At 39.5% G+C, this 18112-nt stretch overlaps 2 protein-coding genes across 3 annotated transcripts; both read right to left on the reverse strand.

Annotated features, from left to right (window-relative positions):
- Positions 1–1536: 1536 nt before the first annotated feature.
- LOC110975453 (prostaglandin reductase-3-like) lies at positions 1537–11071 on the reverse strand. Of its 2 annotated transcripts, none has more exons than XM_022227967.2 (13): positions 10880–11071; positions 8419–8565; positions 7135–7222; positions 6406–6504; positions 6051–6149; positions 5444–5483; positions 5047–5075; positions 4567–4641; positions 4283–4354; positions 4039–4100; positions 3644–3743; positions 3361–3546; positions 1537–3193 (listed from the first exon to the last, which is right to left on the reverse strand). In XM_022227967.2, exons 2-13 carry the CDS (start codon positions 8544–8546, stop codon positions 3119–3121), a joined length of 1053 nt encoding a protein of 350 aa, XP_022083659.2. In that variant the 5' UTR covers positions 8547–8565; positions 10880–11071; the 3' UTR covers positions 1537–3118. The 2 variants fall into 2 exon arrangements, with proteins under 2 accessions (XP_022083659.2, XP_086986726.1); XM_087130600.1 differs by lacking the exon at positions 10880–11071 and adding an exon at positions 9099–9383.
- A 1595-nt stretch (positions 11072–12666) lies between these two features.
- On the reverse strand, positions 12667–18057 carry LOC110975542 (transmembrane protein 53-like). The gene is made up of 4 exons (XM_022228113.2): positions 17759–18057; positions 15750–16004; positions 15329–15574; positions 12667–15104 (listed from the first exon to the last, which is right to left on the reverse strand). Exons 1-4 carry the CDS (start codon positions 17861–17863, stop codon positions 14691–14693), a joined length of 1020 nt encoding a protein of 339 aa, XP_022083805.1. The 5' UTR covers positions 17864–18057; the 3' UTR covers positions 12667–14690.
- Positions 18058–18112: the final 55 nt, after the last annotated feature.

Below are 18112 nucleotides of genomic sequence, written 5' to 3' on the forward strand. Positions count from 1 at the left end.
GATTTATATAAACTTTTGGGTCCGCGTCTTAGCCAATGGGAGCACTGGATTGGGGGTGGCCATGAATAATTCATACTGTAGGAAGTCTATGGAAGAAAAGTCTATGGGGATTTTGTACACACTTGGTCTTCGCTGACTTCGTTTCTGGAGAGCGATAAAGTCCGAGAAGTTTGCGGGCGGGAGGGTGAAAGGCTGTTCGTGTGTGAGCTAGGGGGGACTTAGTCAACGAAGGAAAGGGTGAGCCTTTCTTGATACATTGGGTTGTGTACAACACTTATTCTCTGGATGGCTAGGAAATCTACACATACCGGTTATTCTTTCGGGGTAAAACTGAGGTGAGCGGAGGTAATTGACCTCGCTGTGCCGTGACCAGACACAGCCTTTCGGTGTGTGGTTTGGTGGGACACATGCAGTATGAGTTGGGGGTCTGTGTGGGTCGAATGTAAGGGTTATATGTGCGACTGAAAGTAGGATCGACTCCGAGGAAGATTTTGGGGAAATAAGTTGGAAGTGTGCTTGGGAGTTGCAGCATAGAGCAACGGGGTCGCGCGTGGAATGCAATGCACTGTGTGGACAATCCATGTAATCTGTACATCACGTGGCTATGGAACGCCAAAGAGGCATTTATTTTAATGCGATTACCGAATCGGTCAATGTGCATTAGCAATGAGTGATGCATATTCACGATCGGTGATCACCGGTGCACCCGTCAGCTGGTGACGTACATGTACATGTATATTCACCAGCGGTGATGGCGTTCCATCAGATCCGGTATCCAACGTTGATGCATTTTCGAAACCCGGTGATGGGTTTTCGCGATCGTCGCGTTGGAGGAATTCTGGTGAACATGTACATAATGCACGTGCTACTCACGCCATTGCCAAAGCGGATGGATGAAGTGCCTGTTTTCAGCATTGCGGCCACTGCTTGAAAAAGTTTTCAAGATCTTGAAAATTCTACATCGATTGAGTTGACTGAGCTGCAACTCTTATACCACTGTGGCCGAATGAACTGCAAAAAAATGATGATTTGTCCATGCTTGTCACCAGTGTGACAATGTTTGGACGGAAGTCTAATCTAAAAAGGCACATGGAAAATATCCACGCTGAGGAGGAATCAGACATGAATGAAGTTGACCGTGATTCAGAACCTGTTGAGGAGGTGAAGACAGTTCAGAATTGGAAGAGCAATTCCACCTTCTAAGATTGGCTGGCTGAAGCCAGAGAAACAAATAGGGAGATGAGGAATGAAAAATATGACAAGTACGTCAACGAAGGCATGGATGATGAAGATTAAGTCAGGCAAAAGGCAAGCAGAAAGACCCCCTGGGCAGTCAAGCAGAAAGACCCCCTGGGCAGTCAAGCAGAAAGACCCCTGGGTAGTCAAGCAGAAAGACCCCCTGGGCAGTCAAGCAATACCTTTTCGGCAACTATAAGGAGTTTCTGTCAAGTTACCTACATTTCATCACAAGGAGTGAAATCTCATAAAATACGGTTTTGTACAAACATCATAAAATGATTCAAACAAAACACAACATCTTGTAAACAACTGTGCAATTTATTCCCAAAATAACTCCAGAAGAATGAGTTCATTAAGGGCAATGATTGCAGGCACATATTATAGATTTAGGGCACACAGCGTAATGCAAGCAACTGCGCAAGCAATGATGTCGTGAGATCACATCAAGCGCCAACAATTGGCATGAATATTCAAAGTCTTATGCCTCAGTACACGAAGTTTTACAGTGTTTAGGATGCATATTACCATTGACAAATTGCGGCGGCGATCATAGGGTACAAAGGGCTTTCGGGGTTGTGAAACAGATGATGGTACGTAGCAAGTGTTTGCTGCGCTCTGGCTATGGACATACCAGGCACGCCAAAAAGCGGTAATTGGCCAGATGTTAGAGCCCCGGCAGTTCAAACTCCTTCTGTGTCCCTGTATGATTAGATCTCAGTGTTGTAACCTACCGCAGGACCGTTAGCATGTGCCCGCCCTCTCTCGTTTAGTGTCCAAGGATTAAGTCAACCATCGCTCACTCCGAAGTACCTTGGAAGTACAAAAATTTGTCCGAAAGATTATTCCCATTTGCACCCGGCGCCACGTACAGGCCGTTAATAAAAGGATTATCTTTATCATTACCTGGTGGCACATGCCACCAGGCATTGTCCATTGTATGTCCAGGGATTATCGCTTTCTGCCCCTTGATTACTTTAGGACCTCCTGGTGGGCCAGTCGGCATTTTCCCACAACGTCACGCAATATGACTCATCGTCTATAATCATCCTACTTCATCCTGTTGTCATAATTTCATAGAAAAGGTCAATGTGTAGGCCTACCACATTTTCTGAGCCATATGCTATTCCTTTTTCTATTAGTACCAGTATAGTCTTATAAATTAATCGCCAAGACATCCATCTATAATCACTGAAAGGGATAGAAAATTAAGAACATTATGACATTTAGCTTATCTAAAGACTGCGATTCCTATGTCCTACTCTGAAGCTGCAGCTGACGTGGCGAATTAAGTGGCTATTTCGTGTAGTATTTATTTGTACATAAACTTACCATGTAGAACTGACTTTTAAAATGAGATTTGTCTTTTAAAGGTATTTGAGTCAAGTGACCAGAGTCACCCAGGTCAGCTCCATAGATAAATTTTACTTTTGCAAACCAAATGCTGGTCAATTTCAGTGCAAAGGGTTTTGCATATACTGTACACAATTACATGTATAAATGTAACATCAAAGCCGAGTTTCGATATAGCGCTCAGTACACCCGTAGTTGGAGTACCTTACAGATCAACTGCTTATTTTTGGTAAACGACACTCATGTCACACTTATGAGGGGATCCCATTTTGATGTTTGATACTCTAGGTCACGTGACTCATTGGGCACAATTGGTCCATTAGAAGTCCGTATATAATTTCACTAACTAGCCAATCATCAATAGTGCTGCCTGACCTAATTGAAAAACTTTCCTTGACTAGCCAGTCCAAATTCTTCAGTGCTTGAGACTGACCAATTGAAAGTCTTAAATTTCTCTGACTAGCCAACCAGAGCCCTTTAGTGTTAGAGATTGACCAATTGGAAGCCTTTGATTTCAGTGAATGTCCAATTACAGTCCAGCAGCTGGAAGGGGAGCATTCATCTCCACGACAACCTTGCCCTTATTTTTGCCACTATACAGATACTGCAAGAAATAAAAAAGAAATGAGAAAAATTCAAGAGGATATTTGACTTCAGAATTCACATTGGAAAAGTCTAAAAACCAGAAACAATCTTGAAATCACAATCAGTAAAACTTCATTATGTCAGCAATTCTATCATAAACAAGACTGAGCAATCAATCTCACTTACATCAATGGCATCCATAACTCCCTCTACTCCCTTGAAGGGTCCTTTGTCGCTGTTCTTACCAAGATCAACTCCTACTTTGAGTGACCCCTTGGCTAAGAGATCAGCTTGTCTGACGAATGATGCCAGCCATTGGTCAGTGTAAGAATGCATAAGGAAACCATTTATGCTGGCCGACTTCGATAGGAGCTTTAAGATAAGCAGGACAAATGAAGCCCAATCATGTACATGTACTCCTGATCACACAAAATTTGCTTTATAAATTCACATTAATTTAAACTCTTACCCCAAGCATTTCTTTTGGATGAATTGTTGGTGCTGCAACGGCGTCTTCCTTGTATCCAGAGATAAAGCCAATGGTGATAAGACGTCCTTTTGGCGCCAAACTAGACATAAATAATTACAAACAACATAGACCCTATAAATTGGGGACACAGCTGAAACCTCTCTTGTCGCTTCTGTAAATATTCTGGCAGTGCACAATGTAATAATATGTAATTACATATGACCCATATTGACTATCCACACTAAAACACATGAAGTCTAATTTCAACATTTTCTCATGAGGCTTCTATTATTCAGAGTTTTTAATTTTAACCTGCCTAAGCTGCTTCATGCTTTGAAGACAGGAATCTCTGGGTTTCACTCATGAAATAAATCCACAAACGTTAGAGTCGTTACCTGCGAAGGCAAGTATGAAATATATCTCCACCAACACACTCATAGACTACATCAACCCCTGTCTGAAATGAAAGCAAAGTGACACATTAGAAACAAGTCAAGATTCTCAAAATCTTCCAGCTACACAAGCAGACAATGGCTGAACTGATTTCAAGAAAACCAAAAAACAAAAAAATCTACCAGTAAGAAAAGAACACAACAGGAAAAACAAAGACCAAATTAAAGCAGACAGCTCTACACTTACAGGGTATTCTTTCTTCAGAACATCTGCCAAGTTTTCTGACTTGTAATTGATAGGCCTGTCACAGCCAAGACTCTATAAGAAGAAAGGGAAAAGATTTTTTCCTGAGAAACTATCAAGGAAAACGTACTGCCAGGAAAAAAGGTTTAGGTTGTTATTAGCAAGACAGTAAACTCTTAAAACTGACTATCTTCACAATGATTTATCCATCACATAATGTAACTTCCACTTGCATTGGAAGCGGTCTTTCCACCCTTACAAAAATTAAGAAACAAATAACCAGCCACCTTCAGGAATTCAGCTTTGGCATCGGATGAGCATGTTCCTATCACATGGCATCCAGCTTGTTTAGCAAACTGAACCTGTAGATGGAAGAGAAGTAGTTTAACAAGCAGTTCGAACAGAAAAGACAGAAAACCTGTCATCCCAACTCAGCAACAAGATAATTATTTGTGAAATTAAGAAGATAGTGCTTTATTGCTAACCATCAACAGGTGCAAGTGATGGCATAATCCAAGTCCAATTTCATGGACCTACTTAATAGCAGAAAATTCATGCTAACTTTGCAAAAATATCTGCTAAACTTAATCAGTTGTTCTGGCATGAGGCTTCTGCACACATACAGATTTCTATTGTTACGTCACTAAGTTTAAGCAAAGTTAGCAAGCTATTGGCTGTTCTTACTACTTCCGGTCTCCATGAAATACATGCAGCTTCCTTTAGCGTGTGCTAAGCAGCGCTGTAAAATTGGGCATAATGATACTCACCGCAAACTGCCCGGTACCTCCAGCAGCAGCTGAAAGAAGAAACATCCCAAGATGAAACAGGGACCCCTCTCCTTATTCCAATCTTCCCATTTGCATTTTATGCCTCATGATTACAAAGTTGCATGTAGAAGAGCAACCATTAAGCATATAACTGTCCTTAATGGCAAGAATCTTGGCATTTATTACACATCATCAACATTAAACTCCACAGGATTTAGATAATTGACAGTGTACTGTTTTATAATGATGGACTGATTTGTGCAATGAAGCAGCAAGGTTCTTCCTTAAACAATCTCCCTGGAGAAGATTGTAAAAGATGTTAAACTGTTAGGCCAAACAAATAACACATCGTATTGAAATATTGATTTAAGACGGACATGAATACATAATAACCAACCTGTCACAAGCACTGTTTCTCCTTGCTTAATCCTTCCCACCTGAACACATCAATACGAACAATTATTTCCAAATTTGCATATGCAAAGGCAGGTTGACCCATTACTGAATATTAGATGGAGTCGAAATTCTAAACTCTTGAATTTTGACAGTAATGATATCCATCTAACTAGCTGCCACTAAAAACTTCCCAATCCTTCCGACGTTCTTAGCTTATGCACACATAATTGGGATAGCTGAAGACCACTTAATTTTCAAATGAATTTTTATTCTCAAGTACCCAGAGAATGTATCAACACAGATGTCAATTTCCCACCTTTTTATATTTACAGTACACATCATGGTGTGTCACAAAATCAAAATCACAATGAGACATTGTTAAACATATAATGCATGCTTGTCTAGACATGTCAATGTTTGTTAAACCTTGATATAACAGATACCTGTCATCAAAGGTCACATGACCTTACCTTCCTGAGGCTGATATCCCTGAGAATTGGCACTGTTAATATTGAGGTACACTTTGATATCTACATGGATATGTCAGACAATGTTTGTTACACCTTGATGTAACTCTAAGGCAGATGTAATAGATCACCTGATCTTACCTCCCTCAGACTGATATCTGCTGTCATGCCACTTATCAACAATGCTGTGTACTCAGGTTGAATGGATGGGATTGGACTGGCCATCTTAGCTGGAAGAACCTACAAACACACCAAGACAGTTTCAAGCCTTCCGTTCTCTTACTTGCCATTTTCAAAGGAGTCTTTGTCAAGAGCTTAAGATCTTAAATATAAGTATAGTGCACAATAATTAATTGGCACACTGGAACAACTGAAATCGAAATCTTATTAAACATTACATTTTCTATTAAATTAAACCTTTCCTCACTTTAGAAAATAGTATTTTCCTTCTGAAAATGTCTAACCTGATACAGGGGTTACAGTTTTACACACTTACCTGATATTCAGAAAAAGCTCCATTATGCATGAAGCACACACCTTGACCAATCTTGACATTTTTCACTTCACTACCGAAATCAACAACTTCGCCAACAGACTGAAAATGAATTTAAAGAAAAACCCATAATGAAGTCACAAATTCACTGGAATACACACAATTGGTGTGAATTACCAAGCATGCACGTCTAATGCAAAATTACCCAGTATGCTCCATCAAGAAATATACTGTAAAAACAAACAGTAGAATAAATAAGAGGGTGTGGTGGAGTCATCCTCCCCGGACCCACCCTTGGAAAGTGGCACATAGTTCTTGCTTGTTTTACTCAGCTTTAATTGTGCCATACAACTGAAGCGGATACTGTTGACACTAAATATGCTGACACTGACGGATATATCGTGTATGCTAGCATTATTGAATGTGCTGGTAGACAATATATTGTATAATGGCAACATTGTCTTGCACGGCTGCACATTCTTGTTTTCTGGTCAGGGTTTTGGCGGTTTTAACATTAAGAAAAACAATTTTTCAAAGTGTGTAAGCAGCCCTAAAATTTTGCTTTACCCCTCAGATCGATGGGCCATAGAGGTTGCCAAAGGAATTTTCGGAATCCCCCAAACAAAAATAGTGCCCCAGCCCCAAATAGCTTGGTTCTGGATCTGCCCTTGATTACTGTCTGAGTTCACTGATTTCTTTCTGCAAGACAGAGCGGTATCTAAAGCCACTTACCTCAAATCCAATTTCAAAAGGAGGCTTATCGTGTAAGCTGTATCGGCCAGCTGTTTTGTTGATGTCACTTGCATTTATCCCAACAAATCTGTTACATTAAAAATGCACCTAAAACCATCAGACACAACAAACTCCAATAACCAGTTTCAAGCATCTATAGATCCAAAGTGGGTAAAATAATCCCACTTGTTGACGACCTTAGCTTGTGACATTTTATCCTTGTAACTTAAAGACATCACTCTCATAAGGCCTTTTTCACACTTGATCACAGGGTTAAGGCAGGCCTAGGCCAGGCAGGGTTAAAATTGGTAACGATTCACATTTTTAAGATTTTCAACCCCATTCTACCCCATATTTACCCAGAGATTAACTTCAACTGCAGTTGGACTCAACCACCTGACCATGCAGGGTTGAGATTTTTCAACCCGTTCTCATTTCTTAGTTGAACTGTCCTTAAAATCCTAACCCACTAGGGCCTTTTAACTAAGGAACATCCTCACTCCTCCAAAATCCTCCAACTGCCCAGTTTCAAAACTGATTTTTGGTACTTCATTCACCATTCATCCTCAATCCTCTAAAATCCTCCAAAACCACCCGAAGGATTTTGGATGATTGAGGTAGGCTTGGACAAAACAAAGGTTTGAATCCACTGCATGGGTTCAAGCCAAACTCAGGTTGAGTTGAGAGGCTTTAGTGTGAAAATTAAGGTCAACACAAATGGTCCTGTTCTTATTTTGAGACCTGTACAGTAACTAAATCCTATACGTTGGTGAAACTGGATGTTTTGGCTGCCATTTGGTGATTTTCAAGATTTTCATATTTATGAAATTGTTTCTTTTTTCTGAGTTTTGGCAAATGGGAAGGTAATTGCGGAAGGTGTTTTCAACAATGTGAATGATGAATGGCAAGAGACAGAGGTCAGTGGATAAAAACACTAACTTGCAGGTTTGACAGAATGCTTTCCTGAGGTGAGAATGTTTTCCTGAGGTGAGAATGTTTTCTTGATGCAGCAAGATGACTGTTTCAAGAGCTTTAAAGGTCTGTGAAAATGTTCTCAAGTTCAAAAATAGACTTGGAACATACTTACATAAGAACATACGATTACTTGTGTTGATATATCTGAGCTCTGAGTCATGAATTTCTTGAGGAGGATGATAACAATGCCCCAACACAAAAACAACTCGATCATTAAGGGCTTCTAGACTCGATCACTGCATTTACTGTGATCAAACTTAAAGGTTATTGAAATACCACGTAGGAAAAACAATTCTAATTTATAAGTACCTGTTGCGAACCAAGATATCCTTGGGTCCTGGTTTAAGCATGGGAACAGTCTGCAAAGTCACTGCATCCTTGAAGTGTTGTGACAGTTTGGTAGCTACTAGCTTCCTGAATGTGGCAGGGAGGGCCATGTCTCTCAAGATAAACTCACTGTCGGTTGAAAAAAAAACAAAAAGCTTCCGGCAATATAAACAAGCTACTGTTTATATTTAATTTTAATTTCACCTTTTGTATCAGTTCTGTTATGTTCCACTGAGAAAACCTGCACATCTAGTAAATAGACAAAATTACATTGCTAAACGTGCCATACACACAACCCTTAGGAATTGCTACTAATTCTTACCACATAAGAAATTAAATTAGCGATTGCATCGAGCTTGCATGCAGATCACATCATAAAACAGAAAAACGGGAAAAATAAAAGGAAAACCAAACAAAACTGCGATTTAAAACCGAACTGGAAAGATATGGAGCTTTTAACCAAACCGATGCTAAATTTCATGACTCGATCTTCCATTTAAAAAAGACATTTTCCATTTTTAACAAAGTTGGGCAAGCATTCTTCATAATTCTTAATAGATATAGTAGGTCTGAACTAGTTTTGCCAGCCTATTCGGAATTTGATATTTCTTATTTTTTGTTATTTCACAAAACCCAAATTATTGACTAATTTGTGGTATTACCTGTGCTGATGTGCACGAAGATGTTGCTTCACTTATGTGCAGACGGGAAATGCACAAAATATGTCACAGTGTCAGGATTGGTCGGCGCAGGGACCGCATTCAAAATTAAGTCAACATGCAGTTCACCTCTGGCGTACATTATCCTTGTTAGCAGCAAGCTACCTATTGCCTACTTCCTGAACAGTATAAGGCACTATACTCCAGTACCACTATACCAGCAATCTTGTAATTAGTATTTTTGAACTTCTGCAGCGGGATATATTTCAACCTTTAAAATCCTTTTGCCCATATTTTCCCTGCTAAATTTGGTTAAGCTATGTCATGTTACTGCTTTCAAATGGCTATATAGTAGCTTCCGTATATTAACGAACTCTGTCCCCGATGGGCTTTATCTATGAATTGACTTCCGTACCTTGTACATTACCAGGCACCTGCCAGTGGTAGCCCGAGTCATACCTGCTGTACGCTCACCTTTGATATGATGATATATATGTAAATTGTTATGATGCAGAACATGTACATGTACGTGTCAATTGAAAAAGCTAAGTTTTGTGTACTTGTGTGGTTGTACCCCCAGAACTGTGGGGTCCGACATTGCTCCCACGTGGGAGCGGAGCGGACATCAGACCCCACGTTCTGAGGGTACTGTGATTGCCTTACCATGGGTAGTGATGACCCACGCGTACGCCTTGGACCCCACTATAAAAATGATCAATTGGTTGACCAATGATCGTTTGGAATGAGCTGAAGTGTGTATGGAGGATGAAAAATGGCCATCTGAATAGTAGATTGTTTTGTTTTGTTTTGTTTTTTCTTCAAGAAAAGCAGGTGCGTACATCCAGTGGCCGCTTTTTAATTTAGCCCTTAGAGAAGAACGAAAAATTTTTTAAGTGGAAGGCATAGCTGTACATGTCGCGTAAGTTTTAAACTTTTAACGTGCCGGAAGTTTGTGAACAAAACGCTTACTTATGAAAAATTCAGCTACGATCTTTGCTATCGTTTTTTCGAAAATATTCAGTAATTTCAGTGGACCACATTCGCATACTGCCCAAAAATTATTTTGCAAATGATGGTCGTGTCCAATCTTAGAAAAGCTCGAGTGTAAACATAAAACTAAAGATTAATGATATCTATTCTTCTCAGCTTGAAGCCTTTATGCACCGTACTTTAACACATCTCCAAATCCCATAAAACATATAAATGTTTTGTAACTTGCTGTTGTTAAGTTAAATTTAGCTAATTCTAACGTCTCTGGTGTAGACGGCGTGGTAATACAGATCGACAATTATCACAAAATATGGTCATAACTTTGTTTTTCAGTGGGGCAATTTGGCAAAGATTTTGTGTAATCCTCACACTAGGCATATACCACAAGCCTGTAGACTCTTATTGGCCACAGAGAAAAGACTACAGAGTAAGAATTTTTGAAATATCAGTATCCTGAAGACGCCCATATGACCGGGAAATGACTTGGTAGTAAAAGCATCCACCTCGCTGCTCGGAGTAATTTTTAAGGCGTGGCTATACAGTATTTAAACTTCTACAGTAGCATAATGAAAAATAGGTTAAGGGGACCGGATGGATGTATTAGCTACCATCAAACTGTCGTACAGGCTCAGGCATGACCCGGGAACTTCCTGGAGACAAAAAACACCACATGGAGAAAAAATCGCTACATGGACTAACTTAACGGTACTATTTTGTGTGAGTGACTGCTCGGACGGTTATGGGGATCCCTACTCGACAAGCTTTGCTTCTTGGGGATCTCCTTCCACACTCACCTTTATCTTGTATTCGTCTATCTTACTGGTTCCAAAGGGGCATTATTCATGAAAAGTTAAATGTCAATATTCCAGTTTGTACTGACATCATTGTTATCTGATGTGTAAAAAATAACGAATGAATCGAAGTCCAAAATTGAGTGAAGGGAAGGCCGAGTAGCGTTCAGCAAATGCTCCAGCGCACGGTTGCTTTATGAGCGTAGCATTCAGTCTCGGCGGGTTCCTCTGGAACACTATTGTTTGTAGAACCAAATGCAACGAAAGAAAGAGAGAAAGCCGAGATCCTTCTGGAATCTTCTATAGAATTTTTCAGAAAAAGGTTTTCTTTCACAGGAACTGCAAGACGAGGAGGATATGCTGCTTTGTGATACCGCAGTGTGCAGAACATGGACAAGACTAACTCCGATCGATATCATCAGGCATGTCAGGAACGACTGTCCTTCACATTTCACTAGTAGATTTCTGACGATTACCTTCATATAAACTGAAACTGAAGGGTGATTTGAGACATTCCTGACCCCCCCCCAAAAAAAAAACCAAATCAAGTAGACAGGGCATGAAGTGCATGAACTTACAAATTATGGAGAATATTGCCATACCAAAACACCTACAGGGGGCCTGCGCTGTGGGCCTGCACTCTGTGACAAAGAAGTAAAATAAAATCCAATAAGCAATTCAAAATAAATACTGACAAACCAAGCCAACAAATTATTTTTCGAAAAATTGTTTACAAAGCATGAGATCAGTATCGGGATAGAAACCTTTCTTTGATACGTCCGTAAGGTCTGGTCATGCTAAATCGCCAGTGAACTTTGTACTTGCTCATAGGTACATATCCAGTCCAGCCGTTCGGCCGAGAACAGTGACAATATTGAGCCACTGTAAATTCACGCTTTCTCGATACATGGGACACGAACACCATCTGCAAGAGTTTGTTCTTACTAATCACTACCGTAACCATTGGGCTCTTATCGAATGTGGTGCACTGAAATTATTGAAAAGTTTCGACAAAAATATCAAAGACCAAAGCAGTGCATTGAAACAATGAGCCGCCACTCAACTACTGATAGCTCAAAGCTGATCTCTCTTATTAACACGCATGCGTAAAGCGCCCATATTATAATTACCCTGACCCCCCCAGGTTACGCTCACGCTCAGAACATTTATGGCCGCTATTTGGCCACCTATGTCAAATCTGCTTCTCCGGTATCACAAAAGGAGAAATGTTAAATTCGCGATTGTCATTAAAACGTTCGATCCACTTTCCTGCTTTTTTGACTGGTAAAAAGCAGATAGCCACTTTTCGGCAGCCAACAAAAGAAAAAAAAGGAAAACATTACTGCTCTTGAACTAGCAGAAAAGTGGAAAATGCATTAAAATCAAATGTTCATTCTGCTTTTGAGATGGCAGAAAAGTCGAAAATAGCACGTTATAAAGACGTAATATCCGCTTTTCTTCTATTCTGATAGAAGAAAAGCAGATGGCCACCTTTCGTCCTCCATAAGTGTGACTTTTTGTACGAGAGCTTAGCGGACGCCGAACTCCACTAGAGGTAGGCATGACCATCTTACGCTCCCTCAAATACGTCTCCCCGAAAGTCTCATCATGAAATCTTTTAATTTTCACAATTACCGAGGAATGGAGATTCTTTCATGACTTCATTGAAGCCTTGGAGGTAGCAATTAAAGATTGTGATATCAATCTGAATTATAATTTCATGTAGAACATGTTTCGAAGTATGACCATATGGGTGTACCGGGTAAAATAGAACAAGAAATTCAAGCACATTATTTTTCAATTATTAAATACAGCAAGATATATTATTTTCACATCTTATCACTTGCACACAATACTGGCATTAAATTTCAAGCATAGGTCTATATTTATTTTTTAACCAACAAAGCCTCAAATTTTAGCTGTTGTTTGAAACCTTTCTCTTTGATGTAATGAGCTTTCATTTCCGTTGCCATTTCAGCCCTTTGACAAAAATTAGACTCCATCCAGGTCAACGTGGGAATTAAATTTTTCAGTCCCTCGTTTTTTGTTTTTCATCACCTTCGAACCACAGATCTCTTCAGGTGTGCTGGCCACAGTCTTATGAATACTTTATGAAATCTGCCAGTTTCAGTACCTGAACGGATTAATGTCTGACTAAAATCCAAATCCTAGTAACTTGAAAAATTTCTGAAATTTCAAGACAAATACAATGTCATTATGGAAACACCAGGAGAGTATGGCTGCAGTTCAACTAGAGTAAGTACATGTACCTGACAAAATATGGACGCTGAACTTTGGGTACCCAACTTTCCAAATTCATCCACCCCATCATAGTAATGCTTACTGGCATCTTCAGTTGGATGTCCAAACTCATTAAAAACTCAGAAAACTCCAGATGTGGGATTATTTCATATATACTTGTACATGTTCTTTAAAACTCATCTACAAAAATGAAGTCAATTCCTTTCAACTACCGTCAGCAATCAGCCTGTGTTGCGACAAGGATCCACAGATTTCACAGGAAAAACAGGGTTTTAACATTACAGAAGAGCCAATCTGCATAATGTACAGTGGAGTCTATGAAACACAACCTTTTCATTTCACATTTTACACGACTGCACAAAGAGAGCTAAGCCATCAATTTATTTAAATTTCATGTTGAGTAGTTTTCAATACAACAAAGGAAATTTTTTTAACTTTAAACCAGCTGGCAAATAAAATTTAATAGTGAACACGCTGAGAAAGTCTTCCAAATTTCCAAATACTGGAAGACAATTCTTTCCATTCTCAACTAAAGTTTCAAAAGAACAACGCTTGACAGTATTGAGCATTTAAAGATAAAGCCAAGTCATTAGAAAGCAATTTTGGAATCACTTTCTCATATACATGTACTGACTTTCAGCATAAAATAATAGCCAAAAGGGAACGTAAATTCTCCGTAACACTGAAGAGCTTACATTTAATTTACAAATTTGCACATCAACCTCACAAACATTTTAATTGTGTTGAAGTACATATTGTTTTGCATGTGTACACACACACACATATATGTTAAACTTTACTCATCAAATCATTTGGTAATACTTAAGTTTTCTTTCATCAGCACAAGCTCTGGTAAAAATTACAATTCTCTTCTACTGATTATGTTCTCAAATGTCTTATCTCACTAATAATTATTTTTGTGGCAAGAAATGTCTTCATAATTAGTGCAAATGCAACAAACCTATTTCAGGATGATTTTTCATGAATACCAAGTAAAACAGAGTTGCCCTTACCTTCGCTTCTTACACATATCATATTACGATTATATTTAAGCAAGGAGACGGTATTTGAACAATCAGAATAACTTACTGAAGGTCACAATACAATGTGAATGATTGCCTCAAACGGATGTCCCAACAGATTCTGCATATCAATTTAAACAAGATTCAATATTAACCCTTCATTTGAAGAAGCCTAACAGTTTCTTGGTTAATAGTCAAGTTTTCTAACAATTTGTTTGCAGGGGAATATTGTCGATAAATATGACTTGTCTTCATTTACCACCCACATGTATGCTTGATGTTGGGCCTGAGAGTGATCCACATGTATGCTTGATGTTGGGCCTGAGAGTGATCCACATGTATGCTTGATGTTGGGCCTGAGAGTGATCCACATGTATGCTTGATGTTGGGCCTAAAATTGATCCCCTTTTAACGTTCCAGCTAAAAATTTCTCCTGTCTCACTATGTAAGGATTGGGTTTAGACATCCTTTCAGTGGCAAACATGCCTGTCAATCATTTCATGAGTTTATATTCAGTCATCTTTTATCCTTTATTTTTCATCCGTTTTCTCTTCCGCTCCACCAAAATCTGCCAATTCTTGGACCTCATCGACAGTATCTCTGAAGTAGTCAATTTTGGTTAGGAAAGCTTTTAGAGTGCCCATGTACTCATCGCGATGCTTATACATATGACTGACGTGAGGTGAATCTTCAAATGCTTTGCTGTAGATGTTGTCATAGCCCATGACGGTCTTCAGAGTGGAGATGGCTCGCTCGTTGGCCTCAGCTGTACCGACAGGATCAGTGTGTGAATAGAAGAACAGAGCAGGGGCGGAGACTGGGTTGTGATAGAAGGTGTGAGAGCTCTTATGATAATGCTTAGTGGCAGCGGAATGCATGATTCGAAGGTAAACTTCCAAGCTACCCTGCATGCTCTTCTGAACCAGACGATTCTTAGCAAGAGCCTGTCACAAGAAAATAGCAAATGAGTGATTACATCAAAAACTACATAAATACCATATTCACATGTAAAAAAACTAAAAAATGGACTATTAAAAGTGTGCAAAGTGCATTTTTAGGATTCCTTTTTTTATCACATGCCATCCTTTTCTCAAGAGGCCTCTTGATCTTTTCCGTTTTTTTCCCATTACACTTTCCTGGTGCTTGGGCATTTCATTATAAATCTTACCTTTGACATTCCAACAGGGATGTTCTGTAAGTCAACAGGACTATCATAAATCTGACCGATGATGCGACTTGTTATTTCTTTAGATTCTGTCTGTGATGCCAACATGCGCTGTAGAATCTCACCATACAGGTAGCCTCCCACAGAAAACCCATGAACTAGGATCTTACGATCACGTTGATCCTTGCTCTGAAGAAAGTTGACCACATCACGAGCGATGACTTGTGTTCCAACAGTTGGCAGCAAAAGCTGAAACATTTACCAGATCATTGTTAAGACAGGTACGTAGAGGTACACCCGAATTTTAAGATGTCATTGTTTGGAAAAATTGAAAGGTGAATTCATAAAATAAAATGGGCAAATAGAATGTATAATTGCAATAAAGATTTTACAAAATGGGTTCAACTTATTTGTCTGGATTAACCTGCATGGGTCGCAGTTTCACAGTTAGGACATCACAGCCTCGATTTAGATAGAAAGCAGCAAAGTTGTCCAGATGACGTTGTTTAGCAGCTAACCAACTCAGCAGTAACACTAGAGGGCGGTCTTTGGAGGGTGTTCTGCTACTGCTCGTTGCTTTTTGGAGTGAGAGATTATTGTTGATCTTGATGACTGGAATCTCAGGATTCTGTGATGCTGGAGCACTATAACAACGCACAATGTTGGGTTGCCATGGAAACTGTTTAAAGTAAATTTAACAAAAAAATAGAATATTTTAAACTAAAGTCTATTTCCTTGAGGTATTCACAAACCTGGGGATAGACACATATCCTGTTTTGATCTCTTTGGCTAATACTTTTAAAAATGATTTGCATTCATAAATTTGCTAAAATTATATGTGCATTGTATTTTCCAGGCATAATGTGCATGAGCGTAGTGCCTCAGTGTAATGGCACACCTAGGATTTTATTATGTACGCCTGCATAAATTCCGGTCCTGGGATTGGTATTCCATCAATCACGCATCATTGAACTACATGTACTGAATGTGTTCTCATTAAAAAACACCTGTTGGATAGAACACTGTAATATTCATGGCTGAAGGCAGTCATGGCTCTGCATACAAATAAAACAAACGGAAGCTAAGAGTGACAAATGCAAAACAGCAGGCCTGTTCCTCCATGTCTGTCTCAACTTCTAGAACTATAAGGTTTAAACAAACCTCGCAGACAGCCACGTACAAACTAGCTGTTTTGATTGCGCCAACTTACCCTTCCATTACAGCTATTTATACAATCAAATTTCACACATGCCTCGGCTTCTTGCTTCTTGGTGGAGTTACATGTAGATGTCAGATGGGGAGGTTTATTCACCTTATATCTTAATTACAATGGTGAAATTCTTCGAGCATTTTGCCCAACCATACTACAGAAAATCAGCCCCATCACTGAGCATGTACTCTCAATAATTGTCAGCTGTGTGATGGCTTGACCAATCGCTCAGCTCCTGTCTTTTCCTTTTGTTTGCCGGTCACCCAAAAATGAAAGCCACACTAAATTTGCTTCCATTCCAATGACCAATCATAGCTCAGCTTTCATTTGGATGGGGTCAGGAAACCAAAAGGGGAGAGGGGCGGATGTCGGACCCCATAGTTCTGGGGGAAGGCATGACTGGCATACAATGATGTTTCTCTAGCTTAGTACCACTCATTTTGTCCATTTTCTCCTTATTGCTAGCATATGCAGCCTCAACCATCAATAAAATAGCTGACCGTTAACAAATTACATCAAACTGGAGTATCAGTTTGGCTTCAAGAGGCAGCATTGTCACCTTAAAAGGCATTTTTTGGCGAAAATTTTCCAAGTTTCGGACGCCATTTTGTTGAAATCGTTTGGCGGAATGACGTCGCACAGCGTCTCTTCCGCGACTGTCTGCATCTTGCGGACCGTCTGCGTTTCAAATGAGTATATGGAAACCAGGCTTAACAGAACTGAATTTAATATACACGTAGTCTTCTGTGGTACTAACTTTGAACGTAAAACTTTGTCGTGATTACACGCCAGATGCCAGTCAAAAAGCAACTCGTGCACAAAGGACTGATTTGGGTGTTTCACAAATTTCTTTTAGTGACAGATTCAGTCATGAGGTGACTGACTGAATTCTCAGCTTCATTGTGTATATCAATCATTTTGACAAAGAATTCAGTCAGTCACTTCATTAAACAGTTAAATCACATTCATAAACATTCATTACTCTCCGTGTTTGGATACGGGGGGGCACCTCTGCTTTTAAAAATATGATCAAAGTAAATAAATAGCACCCTCTCCGCCTGGAGGGGTTGCTCTTTCATGGAAGAACAACGAACATGACACTTGACAGGACTACGTGAACAGATGAACTTTCCCAATGCCATGAAACATGACAAACACCATTCCAACTTTCGAAAATGGCAAAATACAAAAAGGATCGTGTCATCATCTAAATGAACCAATACCTCAGCTAAGCTTGCAAAGCTGGATTGACGAACTCTTAATCCCGCTGCTCGCAACATTTCGAATTTAATCCGTGCCAATTTCAAGTCAACCAGGCGAGGTTTCATGCAAAATACATGTGGTGAATGTGAGTGGCACTAGACTTGCTAAAATCCTTTGTTATAGGATTAATATGATAAGAACCAATTCGTACAGTTCAAGATAATTTTAATCATGAAAGTGGTTGTTTGATACGAAAAGATAGCTAATTGATGCCTTCGGTAGGTCTTCAGGCACATTTTTCTCATATGAGCATGGTTCTTCTGCAAAATAATGTCAAAGTGACTGTATGAAGTTGAATGTTCTTCAGAATGGGC

This window comes from Acanthaster planci, linkage group LG20 (assembly GCF_054643075.1).
Source record: "Acanthaster planci isolate LZ-2023a linkage group LG20, COTS_SCS, whole genome shotgun sequence".
In the NCBI taxonomy this organism is placed as follows: domain Eukaryota; kingdom Metazoa; phylum Echinodermata; class Asteroidea; order Valvatida; family Acanthasteridae; genus Acanthaster; species Acanthaster planci.

Coding starts and splice junctions, on each gene's coding strand:
- LOC110975453 (XM_022227967.2), bottom strand. CDS start 8,546: ATGGCCCTCCCTGCCACATTCAGGAAGCTAGTAGCTACCAAACTGTCA. Junction 3,547..3,643: donor ATCCAAAAGAAATGCTTGGG/GTAAGAGTTTAA, acceptor CTTATCTTAAAG/CTCCTATCGAAGTCGGCCAG. Junction 3,194..3,360: donor GAGTTATGGATGCCATTGAT/GTAAGTGAGATT, acceptor TATTTCTTGCAG/TATCTGTATAGTGGCAAAAA.
- LOC110975542 (XM_022228113.2), bottom strand. CDS start 17,863: ATGAAACCTCGCCTGGTTGACTTGAAATTGGCACGGATTAAATTCGAA. Junction 15,575..15,749: donor TGAAACTGCGACCCATGCAG/GTTAATCCAGAC, acceptor TAAATGTTTCAG/CTTTTGCTGCCAACTGTTGG. Junction 15,105..15,328: donor TCCCTGTTGGAATGTCAAAG/GTAAGATTTATA, acceptor TTCTTGTGACAG/GCTCTTGCTAAGAATCGTCT.